The 24,155-nt window shown below is 37.5% G+C and overlaps 1 protein-coding gene and 1 long non-coding RNA gene across 4 annotated transcripts in view; one reads left to right on the plus strand and one right to left on the minus strand.

Annotated features, from left to right (window-relative positions):
• LOC129481217 (uncharacterized) overlaps window positions 1-17,638 on the plus strand; it is a 78,809-nt gene extending 61,171 nt beyond the window's left edge. Inside the window, exons 5-6 of the long non-coding RNA XR_008657292.1 lie at window positions 9,686-9,871; window positions 16,120-17,638. This is a non-coding gene — a long non-coding RNA (uncharacterized lncRNA). The remainder of the gene's footprint in view (window positions 1-9,685; window positions 9,872-16,119) is intronic.
• On the minus strand, window positions 926-12,577 carry LOC129481216 (uncharacterized). Of its 3 annotated transcripts, none has more exons than XR_010120600.1 (3): window positions 12,451-12,577; window positions 7,375-7,507; window positions 926-6,682 (listed from the first exon to the last, which is right to left on the minus strand). XR_010120600.1 is itself a non-coding variant. In XM_063638357.1 (2 exons), the coding sequence occupies exon 2, from the start codon at window positions 2,982-2,984 to the stop codon at window positions 2,337-2,339; it is 648 nt and encodes a 215-aa protein (XP_063494427.1). In that variant the 5' UTR covers window positions 2,985-6,682; window positions 6,776-7,296; the 3' UTR covers window positions 926-2,336. The 3 variants fall into 3 exon arrangements, 1 of the variants encoding a protein (XP_063494427.1); XR_008657291.2 differs by having other exon boundaries at window positions 7,375-7,504; window positions 12,451-12,557; XM_063638357.1 differs by lacking the exons at window positions 7,375-7,507; window positions 12,451-12,577 and adding an exon at window positions 6,776-7,296.
• Window positions 17,639-24,155: the final 6,517 nt, after the last annotated feature.

A 24,155-nucleotide genomic window follows, 5' to 3' on the forward strand; every position in this document is an offset into this window, starting at 1 on the left:
ATTTTTGTTGTGAAACACTTGGAAATTCATACAAGGTAAGTTAAATTAAGACTATTTATAGCCTCATGTTAGTTCAGAGCATGTTTTTCAGCCAAATAAGTTCTAATACCACAGTTACCCAAATCTTCAGTTTGGATTTGGGAATTGCAAGTAAGGAACTGTGGACCTGTTTTAAATAATCAATTTATCATTGATTATTAAAACGGCTCCATAGAGAACATGCTTGCCATGTTCCAAGGTTATATACCTGGTTGTGATGAACTGGAACTGTTGTCAAGTATAGGAATCTTGGCTCATACTAAATTCATGGCATTATTCTTTGAGTGGGGAAATTTAATCCCAGATGAAGACAGAGTTTTTGGTTTCAGTGGACTTACAATGAGGATAAAGTAACATTTCTTTTACTTGAATGAAACATCCTTTTACTTTTATTTTCATTTTAAAATGTATACCCATAACACAAAACTATAAGAAATGATGGATCTCTTTATACAAAATACAGTTTTCCCATTAAAATGAAAAATCATAAAGTTTAACATGGAACTGAAGACTAAATTTTAGTCTTTATTACATGTTTCACTTGAATCATTGCTTAGTTCTTATTCAACCGGGCCTGATAACTTCTATGTTCTGGCCATGCTTATAGGCACAGGTGTGTGTGTGGACATCTGCCTCCATGTCCTAAGGAAACTCTGATAGACATGGTATAAAATGGAGGTAATGTGATACAGTACAAAGAGCATAAAGATGGGGGTTAGTCTCAGATTCTAAGTTCTCTCTTAAAAACCTATGACTGCAAATAATTCAGCTGTTCTGAACCTAAGTTTTATCAACTATAATTGCGATCTGTAAATGAAACTTTTTAGAATTGTTTTTAAGATTTCCTAAGATACTGTCAAGCATTCAATGCAGAGTAGGCACTTGATAAGTGGTAATTATAGTGAGTTTATTTTAGTATTAATAAACTTTAACAGAGAAATCTATGGTTAAAAAGAGAAGTATATAATTGTGTTAGAGACTGGCTTGAACTTCATCTTGTGAAAATGTTACTCACTTCTACCTATAAAACTATTACAAATTTCCACCACTGGAATTTGGCAAGAGATATGTTTGATAGTGTTTGATGAAACCACACATGACCGACTGATTTACAACATCCCTTACAAAACCCATGGTCAGGAATCACAATCCAACTAGTGTAAAGAAAGCTCAGAATTATAGAAGAAAAAAATTACAGGAGAAAAAAATTCATTCAATAGGAAAGATGTAAACTGTAACCAGTGACACTCGAAAATTGAAGCTCTGATTCAATTTTGACAAAGTGAATGAAATTAGACTCATTTTATGAAAGCTTGGCTATATTATCTCATGAGGCAAACCAGGGAAGAAGGTGTTTTATTGCAAAAACATTAACTGTAAACAATCAACCAGAATCCATTAAGCTGTTTATTCTTGAAATCATTCTTTCAGACTGATTACTTAAGTATCAAATGCAATAAAGCAATCAACTTATTCTTCTTTTATTTATTTGTTTTTTTACTACTTAGTTCTTATGGGAAATTCTATCCAGGTCATCATAACACAATTGAAAACAACTGATAATGAAAAGAATGCTAATTGGTTTCCTCTCTCTCTTATCACTGATCCGTACACAGTAAGTAATGCTTCCACATTCTTCCTCCTGTTTGTATCCAACCTTTCTATATATCTAGACGTTAACATTTTTTGGAAGAAATCATGAACTAACAAAGCAATGCACAGCATTGATAAGCTATGTTAAATAGTAGACAGTGCAATGGAATAGAAATAGTGTGTTTAAAGTCATTAGATCAAATATTTATTGGGCAAGCACTAAAACAAGTGCCAAGGTTAAAAAAATGATACCCAGGCTTTGCCTTTGGGAACCCAGAGTCTAGTAGGGGAGATATATAAATACACAAATATAGCACAGAACAATAGATGTAATAACAGACTGTAGCCAAAGTAATAAACATTTAGACAAATAATAAACAGGCTGGCCTGCAGAGACCGGGCCATTACGCTACTCAAAGCCTTGTGTTCTGCTCTGCAACTTCTGTGACTAAATCAAATCATCTTAAGTTGGGTCAGCCAAAAGCCGTCTACCATTCCAGTCCTTCGGTCCCGCCTCCTTCAAAGAGACTACTGGTAGGACTAAATTCCTGAATTCTCAGGCCTGTAATTCCTGTTTAATCCAGCCAATATCCAAAGTCTCAGTGACCTCCTTTTTAAAAAAACAGTATTAGTATAATCTATGTGCCACATTTTCTTTATCCAGCCTATCATTGATGGGCATTTGGTTTTGTTCCAAGTCTTTGCTATTGTAAATAGTGCTGCAATAAACCTACATGATCATGACCATAATCAAGACCATAACCATGATTGACTATAACCAAAACCATAACCATAACCATGATCATAACCAATATGATAACCATGACCATAACCTTAACCATGACCATAACCATAACCATAACCAAAACCATGACCATAACCATGACCATGACCATAACCTTAACCATGACCATAACCATAACCATAACCATGATCATAACCAATACGATAACCATGACCATAACCTTAACCATGACCATAACCATGACCATAACCATAACCATGACCATGACCATGACCATAACCATGACCATGACCATAACCTTAACCATGACCATAACCATAACCATAACCATGATCATAACCAATACGATAACCATGACCATAACCTTAACCATGACCATAACCATGACCATAACCATAACCATGACCATGACCATGACCATAACCATAACCATGACCATGACCATAACCTTAACCATGATCATAACCATAACCATAACCATGATCATAACCAATATGATAACCATGACCATAACCTTAACCATGACCATAACCATGACCATGACCATAACCATAACCATAACCATAACGCTTATCTTTACTGCCCTCCTCTTCAGCTTGGATTCCATGGTCTGTTTTTTCAATTACTCTTTTCTTTCTTCTGAACTCCAATTTCCTCTGCCTTTTCATTGCCTTTATTTAGCAAAACTAAACCCTAAAGGAATCAATTTTCTGTATTTTAGAATGACACTTAAGGAAGTAATAGTAGGACAAAGTAACACTATAAATTTATCATTATCGTCTAGGTCATTAGCAGTGCCTGCATAGCCCAGTATATTTCTCACTCACTAGCCTCAATTATTCACACTTTTCTCAACTTTTTCTCACCCTCAATTTACACCATGCCAGACCCGTCATTTTTCAGACCCAGATGAATTCACTTTCTAAAAGAGAGAAATAGAAGGTATCATATGGATATACTCTTAATTCCCTTAATTGGATAGCATTTGCACTCATCCTATTATTCTCTTGTTCAAAGAGGAGAAACATTGTCCTCTCTCCTGTTTAAGATCAGTCCTTTCACAACTGCCCTAAATTCAATACCCTCCCACCCTCCCAGGGAGCATGCAAAGTCAATTGTCCCTTTTCTCTCCTGTGTAATTAATCCCCTTCTTTTTCAAATGGCTCCTTTCTGTGAACATTTAAAAACTTCGTTTCATTTTTAAAACAAAACAATAATACAACTTTCCTTGAACCCAATTTTACCCCTATCATCTTCTGTTTCTTGACTGTGACAGTCAAATTTCTTGAGTATCCAAAGTACATCTGTCCTCTTTTTAACTCCGCATTCTCTCCTCATCAGACTCTAATCTGCCTTATGAACTTAAGTACTATGTACTTACATGCTCCACTGACAAATCTCTTACTACCATCAACAATGACCTCCCTGCCACTCAATCCAAAGAGCAGTTTTCTATTCCTTGGCCTGGTTTTCTCAGAGTAGTGCTGATCCCTTTAGGTTAGAAGTTAATATAAAGTAGTAGTTAAAACTGGACTCGAGTCAGATGGCCTGGGATGGCTTGCTGGATCTGCCAAGTACTAGCTGAGATCTCAAGCAATTAATTAAAATTTCTTTGTTCCTCTGTTTTCTTCCATGTAAAAGAGAAATATCTGTAATAATAGTACCTTTTCCTAGGACAGGCATAAGAATACAATAAATATTTGTGAAGTTCTTTGAACATAGCCTGATACCTACTACGTTCTCAATAATGTCACTTTAATTTTATTGACACTCCCTCTTTCTTGAATAACTCTATTCTTAGTTTCCCAAACTTCACACTCTGTTCGTTTTGGTAGAATGACTATTTATGACTGCACTAGAGACCATACAAAAGGAAAATGATATGCTCAGGGGTTTAACAATGTCAACTGAAATTGAAAGCTTCTCCGTGATCCTAAAAAATCTCTTGCTTTTGTACATATGAATTTATTTTTGTTTGTATGTACCAGGGTAGATATGGCTAAAAATTAAACTCAACACTTAAGTATCTGGGTTAGTATAGAATTACCGTGTAAGAGGTATTCACAGACTTTCCAAGTTTCCGAAGTGGAAAATTAGGGCATTGATTATGAAGAGATAGAAATATTTAGGTACACATGCATAAAAGTGAAAATTGTGAACCTACTTTAAGCATCCTTTGAATGGGCTGCTTATTTTCTTTAAGGCCTATTCCTGTCACCCTTATTGTGTCTAGACCTATAGCTAGAGAAATCTGAGTCCATTTCAAGAGAGACAAGTGAATAATCTAGCAATATTATTCTAAATTATACTGGCATAAACCTAGGGGAGCTACATCGGAATAAATTAGTAAGGTGTTAAACCAAGGAGCATAAAACACAACATTGGATCAGGCCAAATTAATCAACGCAGGTGCACTTATTCCAGATTTAATATGGTAGGTTGGACAGATAAGAGTGTTCTCTTTGTGACTTCTTTCTTTCTATATGTCTTAAGGTCCACCCCTGCTTCCTATTAGCACCCTAGACAATATTACCAATACTTGGTTTTATATACTATTTATTTTCCGATAACCTCAAATATATATATCCCACTGCTGTTTTTTTCTCTGGGTCCCAGACCTTTAGATTTCAAAGAATCTTTTCAAAATCTCCATTTGGATATTTGAGAGAGAGAAATTTTAAAATCCATATATCCAAAAATAAACTCATCATTCCTCTCCTAAAGATGGACACCCTAGAGTGCTCCTCTCCTACAAATGGCTAGACTGTCCACCCATTCACGTAAGTGAGAAAACTGGGATTGACTCTTGTCACTTCCTTCATCTTCACTGCCAATAACCAATCACCAAGTCTTGCTGTTTTACCCACTAACAGCTTTCTAAGTCATTCACTGTTCTTATTTTCACATTTCCTCATTCCTCAAAGATTTCAGCACCTGAAACACTATCACTCTTTTCGACATGTGATATCTGTGTAGATTATCTGTCGATATCTTGGACTCTAAATTCCTTGGCAGTCTGTCTCCCAGTGATCTTTCTTGTACCCTATCCCAGATGCTAGCATTCAGGGTCATGCTGTCATCTTTGTCAATGGCAGCCCTGAAGTTCCTCCAAATTTTCAATTTCAAGCATCGCATTCTCCAATTAACACCTCCTCCTTTGCCTGCCAATGCTTACTAGAATGGAACTCTAACAATTATTTCACCAATCTGGCGCCCCAGCACATCAATCCTAATAACTCTTTTCTCTCCTTGTGTCCTCTCCTTTCTCCTTACCCAGCTTAAATTCATGGCCAGTCCTTCTAATTATTCTTTGAACCTGCTCTGAACCCCTTTGCCTTTCTCTCACTTTTGTGGTACTTTTGGCAAAGCAACAACTTTTTAAATTATTTGCCTAGTCTCTGCTTGCATCAACACAGATTATCTCTCCTTTTCACAGAGATTGGCTAAAACAGTTCACCAAACCTATTTTCCTTTCCTTTTTGGTACAAGGCTAAATGATGTTTCCTGGCTTCTGTTCACCTAAGGTGCAGCCACGACATTGAATTTTAGCCAAGACAATGTGAGTAGAAATGATGCATGCTACTTCTAGGACTGGCATAAATAAAATTTATGGAAATCTTGCATTTTCTCCCATCCTCAATTTTCCAGCTAGGTATCAATTCTCAGGACAAACTTGAAAAACACATGTTGAGTTTCTGTTGGCCAAGACCACTGAAAGACTCAGTTGTATAATCAAGGAGTTCATCCTCACTATGTCCCATTACCTATTAGGCTTTATGTTACTAGAATAGAAATTTCTGTTGTATTAGGTTACTAAGATTTCAGGATTTATCTGTCACAGCAGCTAGCATTACCTTAACAAAACCACTGTAGAGCTATGCACACTCAGCTGCTAGTTGGTCTAACTTTTAAATTCATAATCACTGATCTTAATTGTTTCCCAGCATGAACACTAGAGTCTTCTAATCAGTCTCCTACTCTCCTAGATAATAGTTCATACTTTTTACTCTTTCCTTGAAACTCACACCTGAATGTCTACAAATCCCATCATTAATACCTTCAAAATATATACAGAATGTAACCACTTCTTTACCCCCATCTATTTTGATTGAAATAGCCTCCTAGCTGGTCGGTCCTTCAGTCAATTCCAACACAACAGCCAGGGTGATGCTATCAGAATGGAAGACAAATCTTTTGAGATCTCAAAACCCTCCATGACTTCGTATCAGTTAGAGTCTAGCTGGGAAAATAGGAGCCACACTGGATATCTCAATCTAAGAGGTGTTTTCCATAGATGTTGGGTGCCTGAAAGAGAAAAAGGGTAACACAGAGATTTAAAAACCCAGGCAACAGCTGATACTGCTAGTTGTTGAAACAAAAGGGAAGGGGTGGGGTTACCAGAATCTAGGAGCTTAGAAGACGGGCTCTGCAGAGCTGGTTCTATACTTCTAGGAAAATAGCCACTGCCCCAGAGCTGCTGATTCCTCCAAGAGTGTGCCACAGCGCTGTGCTGGAAATGCCACAACTCATGGGAGGCTGGATCTAGCAATGCCGTCAAAGACAGGAAAAACAGGAAGGAAGTTCCTTCTGCTCTTCTCTCTATGCATCCTGCAGATGGAACCTAAAAGGAAGCCTGCTGGCAAGGGTAACTGGAAAATGTAATTTTCAGAGTCCTCCCAGCATCAGAGTCACCTTCTTTGGTTTCTCAGCACTCCTAATCACTCCTCTCCATGTATTTTAACTTCCATGCAACAACAGTTAACAACTTCATGCTTCCACCTAGCAGGATCCAACTCTCTTTTATATAAATGAAGTCATTCGTACTTTATTCCATATATAAGAGACTCAAAGTCCTAACATTTACTATGCCCCGTCTGGGAGTGGTGATAAATCCTCTTATTCAGTTGCAATCACACCAACAATCCTTACATGAAGTAATAGGGATGAAATAAAGGATGAAAAAAATCCGTGATTCCCACGGTTTCACTTAGACTCACTGGTGAGTCCATGGTCAGCTGCTGGGCTGACTGTGCTGGTCTTTGGGTCCTCTCACATGTCTGGGGCCTTGGCTGTAATAGCTTGTCTCTATTCCACATGGTTTTTCCTTCTCCAGATGGTGGGCACAGGCTTCTGTCCATGGAAGTTGCAGGGTTCCAAGAGAGAGAGAAGGAGGATACAAAGTCTTTTGAGAAGCAAGCTTAGAACTCACACGATGTCACTTATATTCTACTGGCTAAAGCAAATCACAAATCACAAAGGCATCCAAATTCAAGACACTGAAAAATAGATTACACCTCTTGAAGGGAGGCACTGCAAAGATTGCTATTTTGCAATATGCTACATGTATACATAAGCAAGAAAGAAGACATACATAGCTTTCCTTTTTCCACTACATTTTACCCTTCAATTGACCACTGTGATGGATTTTTACTTCATTCTATAGGTACCCACTTTTTGAGCAGTGATCCAAAATGATTTTTGAGTCCCAAGAAGCATTGATTTCATCTAGTGTACAGTCACCTATCAAATGCAGGCAGGCATGTCTCAGGAAGATCTAGAAAACTTTTACTGTGTTCAGTTGTGGCAGTGTTGAAGAGTACTTTCTCAAAAGGACCCAGTCTTCCTTTTGATCAAAGAACTCCAAATCTGTGAATGCCTTTAGGTTCGGGAAGTAGATGAGAAATTGTGAATACTCAAGACAGATTTCTGCCCATCAAACACAGAGTTCTCCTATTATGCTGATTAAGTAACACTTTAGAAATCTGCTTATCTATTTTCCTCCTAAGTCATTTCATTCCTAAGGAATTAAGTAAGCATAGACAAAGGTCTCTGCAGGTCAATTCTGATTTCTAATTCTTCCTAGCTATCTTCACAGAAATTACATAACTCTTACTTCTTGAAGTGAGTATTGCTTCTTGACTTCACTACTCCGCAATCCCATGATATACATTGAAATTAGGGATCCTTTTTCAATAATAGCATCTGCCCTTGCCATCTTTACCCTTCAGAGGATGACTGCCATTGAGCTTTACAAAGATACTGGCACACGCCCTAGAAAACGGGATGTCTTCTGGGCCCTCTAAACAAATAGAGAGGGGTGGTGGGTGTGCAAGTTTCACAAGTAAAGTCCACTCTAACATTCCTACATCCCTAAGCCATTTTTGACACCAGGCCAGGAAAATTCTCATCCAACCTTCCTGCAAGAAGGCCACCATTGAATCCAATAAATTAAACAATTGTTAGAACAATTTTAGTCTGCTCAACCTATCATATTAAATCTGAAAGAAGTATACCTATGTTGAGAAATTTTATGGGATACAATGTCACATTCCATCCTCCTTGGTCTAACATGATATTATTATACATATGCTATAATCACATATATCCCCTAGGTTCATGTCAATATAACTTAGAAAAATACAGCAATTCTTTTGGAGTATAACTTATTTCTTCTTACACTGGATTTTTCACTTAGCCCTGTTACTTAGATTGCTTTAGCCCTATAGGCCTAGACACAGTAGAGGTGGTAAGTCTTGAGGAGAATAAGCATCTCATTGAAAGGAATGCTCAGAGTGGATTAAAGGTTTTCAACTTTATGTTCCATCAGATATCCCTATTTCTTTCCAATCAGTCTTAATTTTCACTTAAGACACTTGCAAAGTCTGTGAATGCCCCTTTCATTGTAATTCCATAACTGACCTAAATAGTTAAATGTTCCATTTGGTTTTCAGACATATTTGCCCTGCTATATACAAACTAAAATAAATACACTTGTACAAAATAAAAGATTCTTCTAGGATCACAAGAGAAGCTTTGAGATTATTAAATTCTTGAGTCATTTTCCTTTTGTATCATCTCCAGCGCTGTCAGAAATAACCATTCTACCCAAAAGTCATCACAGTCATTATTACCACCATATCCATCACCTGCAGCAGTCATTTTATCCCCCAAGATACTCATTTACGTAAGCATTTTATCCCAAGCCATCCCAGGTGATAATTTAATTAAATATTGCATGCCATGTCAGCATCCTCATTTTCTACTGATAAAGAACTTAGCATTAAGTTCAAGGTCAAGGACATATCTTAAACATTTCCATAATCCCGTCTTTGAGGGTTTTCTGGCATCATTTCCAGTACCTGACACTGTAACCATCCGGAAAATAGAAACCACCTTAAGGATTTGGAACAGTGGGCATTTAAGCAGAGAATTGGTAACATAGATGTTTGAGGGCTAAAGGACAAAAATGGAATATTTCAGTAACCTGGATATTAAAAACTAAAGAAGCTGGCATCTCTACATCTTTAGGACCAAGGACAGAACCCAGAGGGCTGACAAAGAAGCACCATGGAGTTGGTACACAGACCTCTGAGAACAGATCCTAAATGGCTACTGCTGCTACCTGGCATCTCACCAGAGAACTGGTCCTGGAAGCTCTCAAGGAAGGTTGAAGCTTTTAGCTGCTACTGACCAATACAGGAAAAACAGAAATGCGTAAGTCCCTTTCTCTTTTCTTTGCTTTCTATCGGCAAAACTTAACAGGAAACCATTTGACTAACGGGAAAATGTAGTTTACAGAGTCATCATAAAGAAGAGTACTGAAGGGTGCTTTGGAACCAAGAGCTAATAGGTCAGTAGCTGGCACAGACTCCCCATCTCACCCAGAATAAAAGCTAAAATCCTACAGTGATCTATAGTTGCTACATAACCCAGTCCCTTGTCCCTCTCAATTTCATCTCACTCCTCCTGCTCTTGCCATAGAGATGCCTTGATTCTTCTTGAACACACTATGCATGTTCTCATCTCACACCCTTCACACTCACTGTTCATTCTGCCTGAAACGCCCTTCCCTGAGATCTTCATGGCTCATTCCCTCATTTCCTTCCATTCAAACATTACTTTCTCAGTGAGGCCTTCCTTCGATTTTCCTCCTACAATTTCACCTCAACAGTGGCATTTTATTTCCCTTTTCCCTGCTTTCTTTTTTCCATATGTACTTATCACCCTATAATATACTATATATATGCATATATTTATATTTATTTTATTTTATTATTTTTATTTTTTATATATATATGTATTTTTTTCTTTTTTTAAGACAGAGTCTTGCTCTGTTGCCCAGGCGGGAGTGCGATGGTGTGATCTCGGCTCACTGCAACCTCCACCTCCTGGTTTCAAGCTATTCTCCTGTCTCAGCCTCCCGAGCAGCTGGGACTACAGGTGCCTGCCACCATGGCCAGCTAATTTTTGTATTTTTAGTAGAGATGGAATTTCACCATATTGATCAGGTTTGTCTCGAACTCCTGACCTCGGGTGATCTGCCCGCCTCAGCTTCCCAAAGTGCTGGGATTACAGGCGTGAGCCACCGTGCTTGCCCTAATTTTTGTATTTTTAGTAGAGACGGGGTTTCGCCATGTTGGCCAGGCTGGTCTCGAACTCCTGGCCTCAGGTGATCTGCCTACCTCGGCCTACCAAAGTTCTGTGATTACAGGCATGAGCCACCGCACTGCTCCAATATACTATATATTTTATATATTGATCTTATCATATGTCTTCTCCAGTAGAATGTGAGTTCCACAAGATAGAAACTTTTATTTGTTTTGCTCATGGCGGAATTCCAGTGACAGAACAGTGCCTGGAAAATATTTGAAATTCAACAAATATTTTTTGAATTAGTGAATATACTAACACAACCCTCATCCTAGACAACTCTCACCTAGGCACATCCAGGAGTCTACTAACTGCTCTCCCTTCATTCATTCTTGTCTCTGCCTATCCATTTTCAATGCTGCTGCTATGGTGATTTAAATAAAATAATTATACATTAGACTACATTCTATCCCTGCCTCTTCACCTCAGTCATGGCTCTATAGCTAATATTGACTTATTTAAGTAAACTCTATTCATTCAGGGTTTCCTTAATCATTTAATAGTGAGGATTTCTACCTATGACAGTTTTCCAACAGTCTTTCACTTGACTTGTGTTTTTAGTGATCTTTCAAAGAAATCTTTGCAAAGTCTCTCTTTTACCTAATTTGGCTTTGATACTATAAAAATCAAGTGGATCATTTAAAATCTTATCTTTTGTATGTAGACACAAGATGAAAATATGCCTATCTTAACACAAAAGTTATGCTTTTAAAATGTTGCCTGTGAATCGATATATATGTTAAAGTCTAGGTTTTTATTTCAAAGTTTATAATAAATTGAATATTCATTCTTTTGGAAAATTCTTTAGGAATAAGACATAATAAAATCTCACTTAAGCATTCGTGAAAACAAAAGTTGCCTAAATTGTAAAATATAGACATATATTTTATATTTTGCATAGTAGATTAAAAGCCTAAAGGGGATTGTTTAACAAAATTTCCATCAACCCTTGTCTCACCTCCAAAATAGAATAATATGTCCCCTTTTTTGTCTATCCAAAACCTATTTCTTTGCTCCCTGTAAAAGCTGTATACTTGCAGAAATGAACAGATTGATCTAGTCTCATGGAACAATAAGATGCAGCAGGAATCCGGGCAACAATTGAGCCTGCCTGCCTGGTTGTTTTTCTTTACTCTGAACTACCGTATCACTTGAGCTTTGCTTATGCCAAGCTAGTGGTTGGATGTGTGTGCCTTCTCTTAGTGAATTGTAACAGGCTGGAGGTCAAGGTTTTACTTACTTTGTGCCCCACAGAAGGCTTTGCACGGGGTAGGTACTGAAATTGTTTGTTATAATTAGCTTAAAAATTGGACACAGAAAAAAGTATATGAAGCAACTCCTTAACACATCAATGGAAATTTTAAAGCTAAATGCAAGTCTTCAGATTCAATGCAAAGAACGAACACCCAGAACATCCAGATTTATCAATTATGTCAAATTTGGTGTTCTATACAATGAATTGGGCTGATAGTCGTAGACATTTGAGTGTGTGTATGTGTGTAATGTTTCAAGCTAAGTTGAAGGGAAGGGTTTTGATAATTCTTAAAACAAGGCTGGATTTTTTTTTTTTTTACAACATAGAAATTACTGTCTTGTTTCGAATAATACATTTGGATATAAATGCATGCATGTTCATTTCCTACCTTCAGCTTCTCCCTTGCAGGTCTGGGGTCCGAAAACATTGCACGACTGTGTTTTCCTCCAGCTCAGGCTTCTCTACCTTTCTTCCTTTGGAGCATCTGTTATGCAACATATTGAAAAGCAAATTGCCTGTTTTGGAAAGGGTGATTTCCTTTTGAGGCCATCTTAATCTCCAAGGAAAATGTAGAGACACACAAAAATATGCACAAACAGCTGGAGTACAGGTTGACATTAGTGAAACCAAACCTTTTTTTAAAATATATTCAGAAATGTGAGTGAAGTTACTTTTTATAAAACTTCCCTGCTGTTCTCACAGCACAGCATGCAGCCCTATGAGGCTGAATATGCTTTATTTTCACACAAACTTTTCTTAACATGGGTCAGTATTGATAGTGTAATCTTTACAAAATATGCCTCTCATGAAGAAAATAAATCCTCCACTTCTAATAGCAGGGTTGTAAAAAAAATACAGCACAAGGCAACTTGTTTGAAATACCATGCTGCCGAGACATGTAAGAATATACTTACTCTTTAATCTCAGAATGACTTTCACTGGTTTATCTTTAATGTAATTATTTTTAGCCCTTATGATTTAACTATGGCTTCATGTGATCCATCTGGTTGGATAAGAGCCAATACTTATATGTTCCTCTCAGGTTTACTGAGTGCTTACATAAATATTATCTGGCAAAGTAGGTATTTCTCTTATCCCCATTTCACAAACATTTGGTGATTGCTTTTGCAGATGTTACCCAAAGATGTTACGGTAAACTCTAAAAATTCAAAAAGCTTAGTCTATCTAATTGGTCTCTTTTATGAAGTGTCAGACATTTGTTTATGGTAAATTTATTTCACTGTATTTTTGTAAACCAATTAAAGTGAAGTGACAAAATGATAATAAATCTAGTTGATGCCTAAACATGTGACAATACTCTTTCATCATTGAAGAGATGTTATTAAGAATTATATTTGGCTACCAGTAGTTATAGCCTAAACAAGAGACATGTAGCTTTGCCTCATGTTAAAGAAATCTGAAAGCAGGCAGCTCAGGTTGAGGAAACCACGCTATGTATATTACAGATATTGTGTACATACTATTTCTTAGGGAACTACACATTCCTTTCTGTTCTGCCATTCCCAGCACACACATGGTTTCCATTTTCAGGGTCCAGGGTGGTTTTCAGAGCTCCAGCCATCGTGACGTCATTTTCTATTAGGATGCAGAAAAAAGGGAAAGAAAAGCAAAAAAAGATTTTTTCAGAAGTCCCACCCAATAATTGTTCTATCTACATTTCACTGGACATCCTAGTTCCAGGGGACAGGTCAACAGTAGACTCCGGGATGGCTCATCATTGCAGGGCTGAGACTGGGGATTTGTTATTAAAGAAGAAAGGACGAATGGATTGGGCAACACACCTTGCTGTTTTTGTCACTCATCCTTAAAGGGTTTCTCTACTTTTAAGAACAGAATCTATTGAATCCTCCAAACTATTACCCTACATATTTTTTTAAAAAGTCCCACTAATGGTTTAAAGAGTATCCTTGGTTGAATAAAAATGTAATCAGAGAAAACAAAATTAAGATAAAGTGAAGGTGACAGTTGAAAATCGAAAAGTATCCACCCCAGATCAGAGACCATATAATAGCAGTGAAAAATGAACTAGAATTTAGTAAAAATCTATGTTATTCCTCTATAGGAATCACTTCCTGTAAGTATCTTGAGACTGTTAAGGAAGCATGCTTAAATTATGACTATTGCTGTATGGGGTTCTGAGAGCTAGAAGGAATGAAAACATCCAGAGCCTTACACATCCCCATCATGAACATGACATAAAGTCTAAAATCATTATACTATTGACATCGAACATTAGAATAACAGTGAATTATTGAAAATAAAATTAACTCCTAATCTCAAAATTTACATTATAAACATAAAAATGTGCTAGAGCACGTTAGCAATTCAGTGCTAGTAAATTAAACAAAAGCAAGATAGGATTTAAAATACAATTTTATTAAGAACCGACTGATTGTGAAAAATCATATAAACATTCCCTTATACTACTTGGAGAAAATGAGTGGCAAAAACATTTAGAAAAGCTAAGTAATGCATTTTAGGCATACGTGTGTGGTATATAAACATACAGAAAAAGTAATAGAGCAGCCACATTCTCTAACCTGGTAATTCTACTTCTGGGAATCTCTTTTTGAAAAAGATGGATCCTAAATCCTGAAAAAAAGGTTTGATGCACAATCTTTACAGCAGCAGGATTTAGAAGTAAAAAATTTAAAATAGCTAGCTGTTCAACAACAGGATAATAACTTAGGTAACTGGTAATATGTTCACTTACTGAAAACAGTATTGTTAATCAAGTAACTGAACAGGTAAGAAAAGATCACAAGAGAACTCTAAGGTATCACAGAGGTACCGACTGCAGGGAGCTCCTGGGGCTGGGGGAGAAAAAGGAAGAGATTGAAGTTGAAACTTAGCACCTTCGTCGTGGAGGATTCCTGTGGACCCGTAGCCCAGACCTCTGAAAAGTCAGCCCCCTGGCTGAGGCTGATGTTTCTGAGGTGTTTTGTGCTGAAGCTGGTCCTGTTAAGCGTGGGAACAACTGCAAACTGCATCCACCCACTGCTCTGGCAGGGCGCTGCCATTTGTAGGGTGAAAGAAGCATCTCTGGATGCTACATAAAAAGCAGATAGAAAGCACAAAGGAAGGAGTTCAGTCACTCCCTATTCCTGTAGAGCTCCACTCTCCCTGAAGCATCCCCTCTAGGCAGAGCCTAACAGGGAACCAGCTATCACAGCAGAAACTCCTGGCCCCTCCCTGCACTCTTAACAGCAGGTCTTTTCAGGCTGTGCTTGGCCCATCTGGGTGCCTACCTTCTCCTTCGGCAGCTCCTAGGGCTTCTGGAAAATCAAGAGTGGGTTAGGGGTGACGGGGAGCTCCCTGCTTCTGCAGGGCTGAATAGCAGCCTATGCTTTGCTAAGTGGGCAAGGGCCACCTTGGCTAAGGTGCCCCACAGAACAGGTACCCAGGACTGGTAGGGATGGGGAGAATGTTTCTAGCCCTCCACAGGGCCTATGGGGCTTTGCCCACATGTGCCACTGCCTGCTGCAGGCTGGACAAGACACAGCCCACCATGGGAGCCTCCTGCTCATCGTCACCATCAACAATGGGCTTTCTCACTTTTAACTGTGCTGGATCCAGTGGTCTGCAGAGTCCCAGAGCCACCACAGCAAAACTGAGTATAGATGGCTGGTTTGGAGGTGAGAGACAATAACTTCACTGGCACAGCCTTACTTATTGCCTGTCTCTAGCTAGAAAATTGACTCTTTAGGGATACAGTAGCTCCAGTTCTTAGAGCAGTGCCTGGCCCATGGCAGGTGCTCCGTAGCTATTATTGAATTAATGAAAAGAAACTCTGTTATTGCAGGAAGGGGTAAATTGTGAAAAAAAATTATGGCATCTTTATTTCTGCCTTTGGAGTTTTCCTAATTCAGAAATTCCTCTAACAAATGAAAGGTGCAAACCAAGAGAACGCCTCCCTTCTTTCCTGTTCTACTTTTTCTTAACTATGTGTGACTTTAACAAGTTACTTAACTGTAGGAACCCTGGTTTTATAGTCCTGAAGATAGAAATAGCATGTACTTTTTTTTTCTCTTTTGAGATGGAGTCTCACTATGTCACCCAGGCTGGAGTGGAGTGGCGTGATCTCGGCTCACTGCAACCTCCGCCGCCCAGGTTCAAGCAATCCTCCTGTCTCAGCCTCCTGAGAAGCTGGAACTACAGGCACCTGCCACCATGCCTGGCTAATTTTTGTATTTTTAGTAGAGACGGGGTTTCTCCATGTTGGCCGGGCTGGTCTCAAACTCCTGACCTCAGGTGATCCACCCACCTTGGCCTCCTAAAGTGCTGGGATTTCAGGCTTGAGCCACTGCGTTCGGCTGAAAATAGCATTTACTTTAGAGTGTGATTGTAAAGATTAGTGTGATAATATGTACAGAATATCTTATATTCACGGAGGGCACACATTTGTTCAATGAATTGTACTGTTGAGATCACAAATCACATTTCCTCACCCTTCAACCACTGTGCATCCAACATCATTTCCAAGTAGGTATGATTTCTGAACCATAATAGAAACTAACACTTCCTGGGTATTTCTATTTTGTGCCAAGCACCACTGTAAGTGCTTTACCTATATTAAGTCAATTAATTCTCCCAAGAATTTATGAGGTAAATGCTTTTATTTTTCCAATTTTACCAAAGAGGAAATTAACTCAGAGAAAGTTAAAAGAAAAAAAAACCTTATATGACATAGCTAGAAAGTGTCAGAGCTAGGGTTTGAACCCAAGCAGTCTGGCTCCAGAGTCTTAGCCACTGGTACAGTGATTCTTTGATAGGACTACTAATAACTGTATTCTTCTTGCTAACTATTCTTTAAGTCTCCTGGGTATTTACAGGACTGTCTTGTGTAATTATTAATAGGCACTTTACCCAATTCAGCCAAAACTCCTAAGGAGAATCATTGACTTAGAAAAACCACATCTGATTGAATTGAGCACGCCAAGAATGAGGCGAGATGGTGTCTCCTTTCACAAGGGTATCTGGACAGAGCTTAAAGTGTCAATCTAATTATAAACTGTTATTCTCCTATTATGGAAAAACCCTGTAATTGGATACTAGAAAATTCTCTGTAAAAGCTTGTCCCTCAGGCAAGGCTTAATACTGGTCTCAGAAGCCCAGTTAAGTATGTTTTAAAAAAATTGGTTATCCATAAAAATACTGAAGGGAAATACTTCCCATTAATGCAGTTGTTGTTGGATGCTAACATAATAGGTAATATTTTTTCTTTTTCTTTTTTAAAAGTCTTTTATTGAAAATTTTTCTTAAGAGGAAGAATTGTTATAAAAACAGTGTATTTCTTAAGTATAAGAAAACATTTCTACAAAAAGTAGAAACTTTAGATAAGTAAAAATAAAATCAATTATACATAATTAATTACACCATTGCATGTTAAAAATCTGCTATATTTTCTAAATTTTTATAATGTAAGGATACTCATAAATTGTGAGTCTGTATAAAAGATGGAATCATATTCTTCATGTTGCTTTCTATTCTGTTGTGCTTTTCACTTACAAGAATACTGTGAATATACTTCACTATGAATAAATGCACATGTATGTTACATTTTGCAATATATTTACTGTTATTAACATATTATAATTTTTAACCATTCCCTTCTTATTGGATATTTAGGTGGGTTCCACTTTACAGCTACCATAGCTCTAAATTTATACATTTGTTTCTCACTTCTCTTATTAGTCTCTCAGGATAAATTCCAAGAGTGGAATTTCTAGATCACAAAGTTTTTAAATGTGTATTGACTAATTGTCCTCCAGTAAAGTTGCTGCAAATTATTCTTCTACCAGCAGTGTCTTAGAGTTACTGTTTTCTTAGAGACATGCAATGTTCTTTATTGTCTTTGTCGGTAAGTCAAGCTAAACAAATATTTAAGCTTTATTGTTTATTTCTTTGATAACTGCTTCATGTGCTCTTGTCATTTGTGCGTCTTCTGTGAATTGCCTGTTTTTGTCTTTTGCCCATTTTATTTATTGAATTGCTTTTTAAAAAACTGATCTGTTCACGCCTGTAATCCCAGCACTTTGGGGCTCCAAGGTGGATGGTTCACGAGGTCAAGAGATCGAGACCATCCTGGCCAGCGTGGTGAAATCCCATCTCTACTAAAAATACAAAAATTAGCTGGGTGTGGTGATGCGCACCTGTAGTCCCAGCTACTCAGGAGGCTGAGGCAGGAGAATTGCTTGAACCAGGGAGGCAGATGTTGCAGTGAGCCGAGATCGCGCCACTGCACTCCAGCCTGGTGACAGAGTGAGACTCAGTCTCAAAACAAAAACAAAAACAAAAAAACCCTGATTTGTAAGAGTTCTTCATTTTCAAATATTTTTTAATATGTTTCAAAAGCTTTTACACCAGCTGATGAATTAATTATATTGAAATTCCTATTCATGTTTATTCCACGCATTACATTTTAAAGGAGAAATCAAAGACATATCCAGTGCTGGAGTGGACTCAATGTCTAAGCAGAGACAAGGGTAACTTGGCACCAACGTTACAGGAAAAGACAGTGCTGGGCTCATGAGAGACTCTCAGGAAGAAATGCCAAGAATTCAATCTGGGCGAGAACTATTCTCTTGGGCACAGTGAAAAGTTTTCTCCTAACCATAGTTTCTTCATGAAACAAAACTAAAGATTAATATCAAACTTCACAGTGTATCCTTCCCAGTTCCTCTCTGCCTGGTTAGGCTTATTCATCCCTTAGATCTCAGCTCAAGCACCATTTCCTCAAGGAAGTTTTCCCGATCTTGCCTACTAGGTCAAACCTCCTTTTTATGTTCCTGAGACAGTGTAGTTTTTTTGCAGTACTTCTCACTGTTGTGATTTTACATTTACCTGATTCTTTGATTCATACCGCTCTCATTTATTTGAATGGATTCTCCCTGAGGGCAGAAACTGTCTGTTTTTGCAACTCTTCCTCTCTCAGCCTGCCACAAAGGAAATGAATGACAAAGATTCATTAGATAAACTGTATGTGAAAATGCACTTTAATTATAATTAATATCCAAAAAGAGTGAGTTCAGTCATTCTACATGAATACTTTTGACATTATCATGAAGTGCTAATTTAAAGAGTCACTTCAGATACTATTACACAGAAAAATCTAAACTCAGGAGATCATAATTTAACAGCAAAATAAACACTCTATTGCCCCAAGTGAACAGAATACATTTTTCCACCTAAAATTCTCTGCAAACAAGGTTGGTTTAAATAGACCTTTCCATTAAATCCCTCATTATATAACTTTTTAAAATGCCATTGGTTTGATCCATAGGGACATAAAGATTAAAAGAAAAAAATCCTGTGTACCTGTGTATTCCAATACAATAGCCACTAGCACCTGTGACTATTGGGCAGTTGAAAAGTTGTTAGTCCAAACTGAGATATGCTGTACTTATACACCAGATTTCAAAGACTTGTTATGAAAAAAAGAATAATGTCTCAATATTTTAAAATATATATATTTAAATAATACTATTTTGGATTTATTTTTTGTTTTTGAGACAGAGTCTCGCTCTCTCATCCCAGCTGGAGTGCAGTGGTGCCATCTCGGCTCGCTGCAAGATCTGCCTCCCTGGTTCATGCCATTCTCCTGCCTCAGCCTCCCAAGTAGCTGGGACTACAGGCGCCCGCCACCACACCACGCTAATTTTTTTGTATTTTTAGTAGAGATGGGGTTTCACCGTGTTAGCCAGGATGGTCTCAATCTCCTGACCTCCTGATCCGCCCGCCTAGGCCTCCCAAAGTGCTGGGATTACAGGTGTGAGCCACCATGCCCGGCCCTATTTTGGATTTATTGAGTTAAATAAAGTATATCATTAAGATTAATTCCACCTGTTTCTTTTGACATTTTTATTGTTTCTAGGAGAAAATTTACAGTTAATATTTGACTCACATTATATTTCCATTGGGTAATGCAGCTCTTTGGTCTAAGTCAGACGGAAAACCCTCTACCTTGTTACAATTTGTTTTACACCACATTCACCTATTGAAAGATGGGAAAGCTGCCAAAGAGATATTTGAATAACGATAATCTGTTTACAAGAATCTGAGTATGAAAACTTACTCAATGAAAGTCCTCAAGTCTCCCCAGCATTCATTTTCTCTTATTTCTACCCATAATTTAACACATTCATTTATTAACTTTCTAAGGTCAAAGAAAGAAAAGAGAAATGTTGAGAAAGGTGACCAATAGCTTGTACACTTCTATCTGAGGATTCAGACTCTTAATCCTTCACATCTTATTAGATGGCTACCTTGATAACAAGGTAATACAAATACTATGGAAAGATAGAACAACAAATCTAAGCTGTTGGGGGCTGTGTGGTGTGCATAGTTCAGGAACAAGAGGGTTTTCGAATGTAGTTCAGAATAGTCATTGATGTTAGAAAGAGTTAAGTGATTGATCATAGGACATACTCCATTTAAAAAAACAGGATAGTGACATTATATCATAGGAAGAGTTCTATCCAAAGTGGTGAACATAAAATATTGCAATTCAGTAATTTTGTTTACTAACAGTAGCTTATTCTCCCAAAGTAAAGGGGAAAATAGGGATAGATGGAGAGAGGTAACAGCAGATAAGAAGAGGGTTTTGCTCTGGTTAATCAAGGCTTTATTACCAAAGGAGCTCCCCTGAAAAATTAGGCCTCTTTTATTGTACAACATATGCATTTTTAGGACAACCATATGTTAGATTAACACAGTGCTGTAAAATAATGCCTGCATATTGATAGCAGCTATTGCAACACACTTATTAGTAGGAAAATGTTCTGCCCTGCCCCCTGAGTCAAATGCCATCTTCCGTGCGCTTTTGTGACAAGATCTTAATGGAGCCTTTGGATTATTATACACTTTGGCCTAAGCGAGTGAATGACCGCTAGGTCTGTTCACTGACTTCAAATCACATGTTATCAGTGAAACCTTCACTGCTGGGTTTCCTTTCATTGTATCTCCAGGCTGACCGTTTCCTGTCAATGTCCTTAGAACGGAGAATATACTGAAAACTAGGGTCAGCCACTCAGCCGCTAACGCTCCACTCTGGCTTTGGAAGATAAAGTCATTTTTATTTTGTTTTGTTTCAAAATATTATTTTTTCTTTTTTTTAAAACCCAACATTAGATTTTTCTGTGATTTGTTTCTTGTTAAAAATCAGCAAGGTACATTTTAAACAGTATATAGCATTGTCTAAAGATTTACCAATAAAAAAATTAACTTCTTACTGTGCACTTTATGCCTTATTCAAGAATTTGCATGCTCTGTGCAGCATACAGTCTTTGAGGCTGCACAGAGTAGGGGCAACTAAAATTTGAATGTGAGCCTCGTAATATGATAACTCATGAAAAGCTACTAATTTATGTGTGATGATTAGTTAATGGAAACTGACTAATTTTTTTAAGTCCAAAGTGTATTTATTAGAACTATAATGCAATATCTTTTAGACTTCGTGTTCATAAGTTTTTTTTCTTTCTTATTTGTCTTTTATTTTTGAATACATAACGGAGTCATTATTTTGAGCACATTGGGAGAAAATAAGCATATCAATAAATAAAAGAAGGTAAACAAATCCCAAGACATAAATATCAAGAAAGGAAGACATTAACTGTCCCAGGTCGGGAGAGAACAGTTAGCACAGCTGCTTGGAAGTGTGATGATCGTCCTCACCCTTCAGGCTCATCACATTATTAGAATTATAATGGCCAAGGTGTGAAGGATTAGGATAACCAGCTCTCAGTAATTAGCAGTATACAACCTGTTTTGATTGGAATGACAGAAGGAAGTAGAAGCTTCTTAGACATGGGGGGAAATGGGATGAAGTAGGCAGTAGCAGAAATAAGTAAACGCTTATTTCTGAAAAGCTTTGTTGTTGTGCTGTTGTCATTGCTACCACTTAAGTAAGCTCCAGACCGTGTTTCCTGCTCCATTAGGAGACAACTGTTCTCATGAGCAAGGAAATCAACTGATAGCAGCAAAAAATTAAAAAAACAAAATCTAGAAAAAGGATCCAGTCATTTTATGCAGTCACATAGTAAAGAATATCCTTAATCAACAGCTCCAAATTAATTGGCAATAGGCAAAATCACAGTACTGGATTTGAACACAGGTAGGTTAACATAATTTTGACAGGTGCAAGAAAGGGCCCTCCACAGAGAGCGAGTGCCTGGGCTGGGGTCTCTGAACAAGCCTAATCCAGGGAAACTGTACTATAATATAAAAAGAAAAGAGAACAACTCACACTCAGTGGAGGTCTGAAGAAAACATCTCCTACTTTCCGTTTGAGTTCAGAATAAGCCCCTGAGCAGGACTAAGATAGGAGAGAAAATTGATCAGTTGAACTGTTGTCCTCAAATTAGTTTTAATATGATTATTTTGTCTTTTTTGTTTATTTAATGTTTGGTAGGCTGATGTTTTAAGCAGAGCAAGTCATTCTATTTCTTCACTGATTGAATGCCAGTCAAACTACTTTTGACTTCTAGATGGAAATTTCTGATTCTCTTGCAATTGTCCACACTAGTGTGATTTTTCTTTCTCTTCAGAAGTTCCAGGGTCCCTGACTCTCTGTTACATGCACTCCAGGGACAGATGGCAGAGGAAGACACCACCTGTCTGACAAAAGACATTACCTGGCTGGTGCTCTGAGTGTCATGCTGAGTAGAGCAGCCATCACTGAGAAAGGCTCAGTTGTTATATAATTGTATATTCAGGCACCTAATTTTATTTAGTTTTGCCTTTAGTCACTTATATTTTTTAATTTGCCTTATATTTTAAAATTTGATGTATATGTCTCTGCAAACTGTCAACTCCTGGAAGACAGAGACAGTGTCATGCTTCTTTCAGAACCTCCAAATAACAAAAAACACAAGAGAATTAAATAAATATTTGATAAATTACATTCAACACTGGACTGTAATCTTCATGAGGGCAAGTCCATTGCTAAGTGCTTCATGAATATTCGTCTAATAGATGAATAAATAACGTTTTCAAATTGTAAGTTTTATTTTCAACTGAGGTTGAGGTTGCGGTGAGGAGAAAGAAGAGCGGAGGAGGGACATTTCCTGTTCCTGGATCACATGAGGGTCATCTTTTCACAGTTGGTTTTCTCTGCCTTATTGGCCTATGATAAAAAATAAGGGCAGATCCAGGAAGCTTGCATGAAATCAAGCTATGTTTCTAAATTCTCAGAGCTGGGATGCATGCCACCACTCACTGCCCCATTCCCAATTACCAATTATTTCATCAAAGGATGGACTTGGGGTAAACATCTCCCTTTGTTTTGGTTAGGAGGATCCGCTTATATTTTCTGGTCAAGTAATAGTGTCCTTTATGAAATTTAAAATGTGCAATTTTGATCATTTTACACTTTCGGCATGAAGAAAAAATTACCCTGTCTCTGTAACATTCTTTGCAAGGATATTTACCGATCATGAATACATAAGGACTTAGATTCATACACAAGGCACATAGATTTCACCCACAATTTGTTAGTTCTATTTCCACATATATTTCAAGTGATCCTATTTCCACACATATTAGATTAGAGATCAAAATCAGGTGTCATGCCTTAGACATTTTTATATCTCCTGCCTGGGACAACATGTGTTCGTTAGTATTTATTAAATGTGTGAATGAATGAATGGTCATTTTATTTTCTCTTACTATTACCATAATTTCCTTACCCCTTCAGAGGAGTTGCTGTTTTTCTGAAAATATGCATTTCTCCTCTGATTCATGTTCATGTATTGTATTTTAAGACTTCATGCTGAGAAATTCTAATTGCCTATATCATAATGTTGATTTGGCTACTCAGAATTTTCTTAACCTTGGTTTGTTACAGAAAGTTCCCAGCATTCCCCTCAAGTTCCCAGATTCATGACTGCCTCATTAATATCAGAACAAAATATAGAGAGAGGACATTTTACGTAGACCCCTTGTTTGGATTTTTTTATTTTTTCAACTTTTCCTCTCTCTACCAACAGTACTTGGAAGCAAGTACTGTAGCTAGAAAGTTTAAAAAAAAAAAAAAGCAAGCTGTTGAATGGTTATTTCAAATTACAATTTGACTTT

Source organism: Symphalangus syndactylus, chromosome 4 (genome assembly GCF_028878055.3).
Source record: "Symphalangus syndactylus isolate Jambi chromosome 4, NHGRI_mSymSyn1-v2.1_pri, whole genome shotgun sequence".
Classification (NCBI taxonomy): Eukaryota; Metazoa; Chordata; class Mammalia; order Primates; family Hylobatidae; genus Symphalangus; species Symphalangus syndactylus.

Coding starts and splice junctions, on each gene's coding strand:
- LOC129481216 (XM_063638357.1), bottom strand. CDS start 2,984: ATGGAATCCAAGCTGAAGAGGAGGGCAGTAAAGATAAGCGTTATGGTT.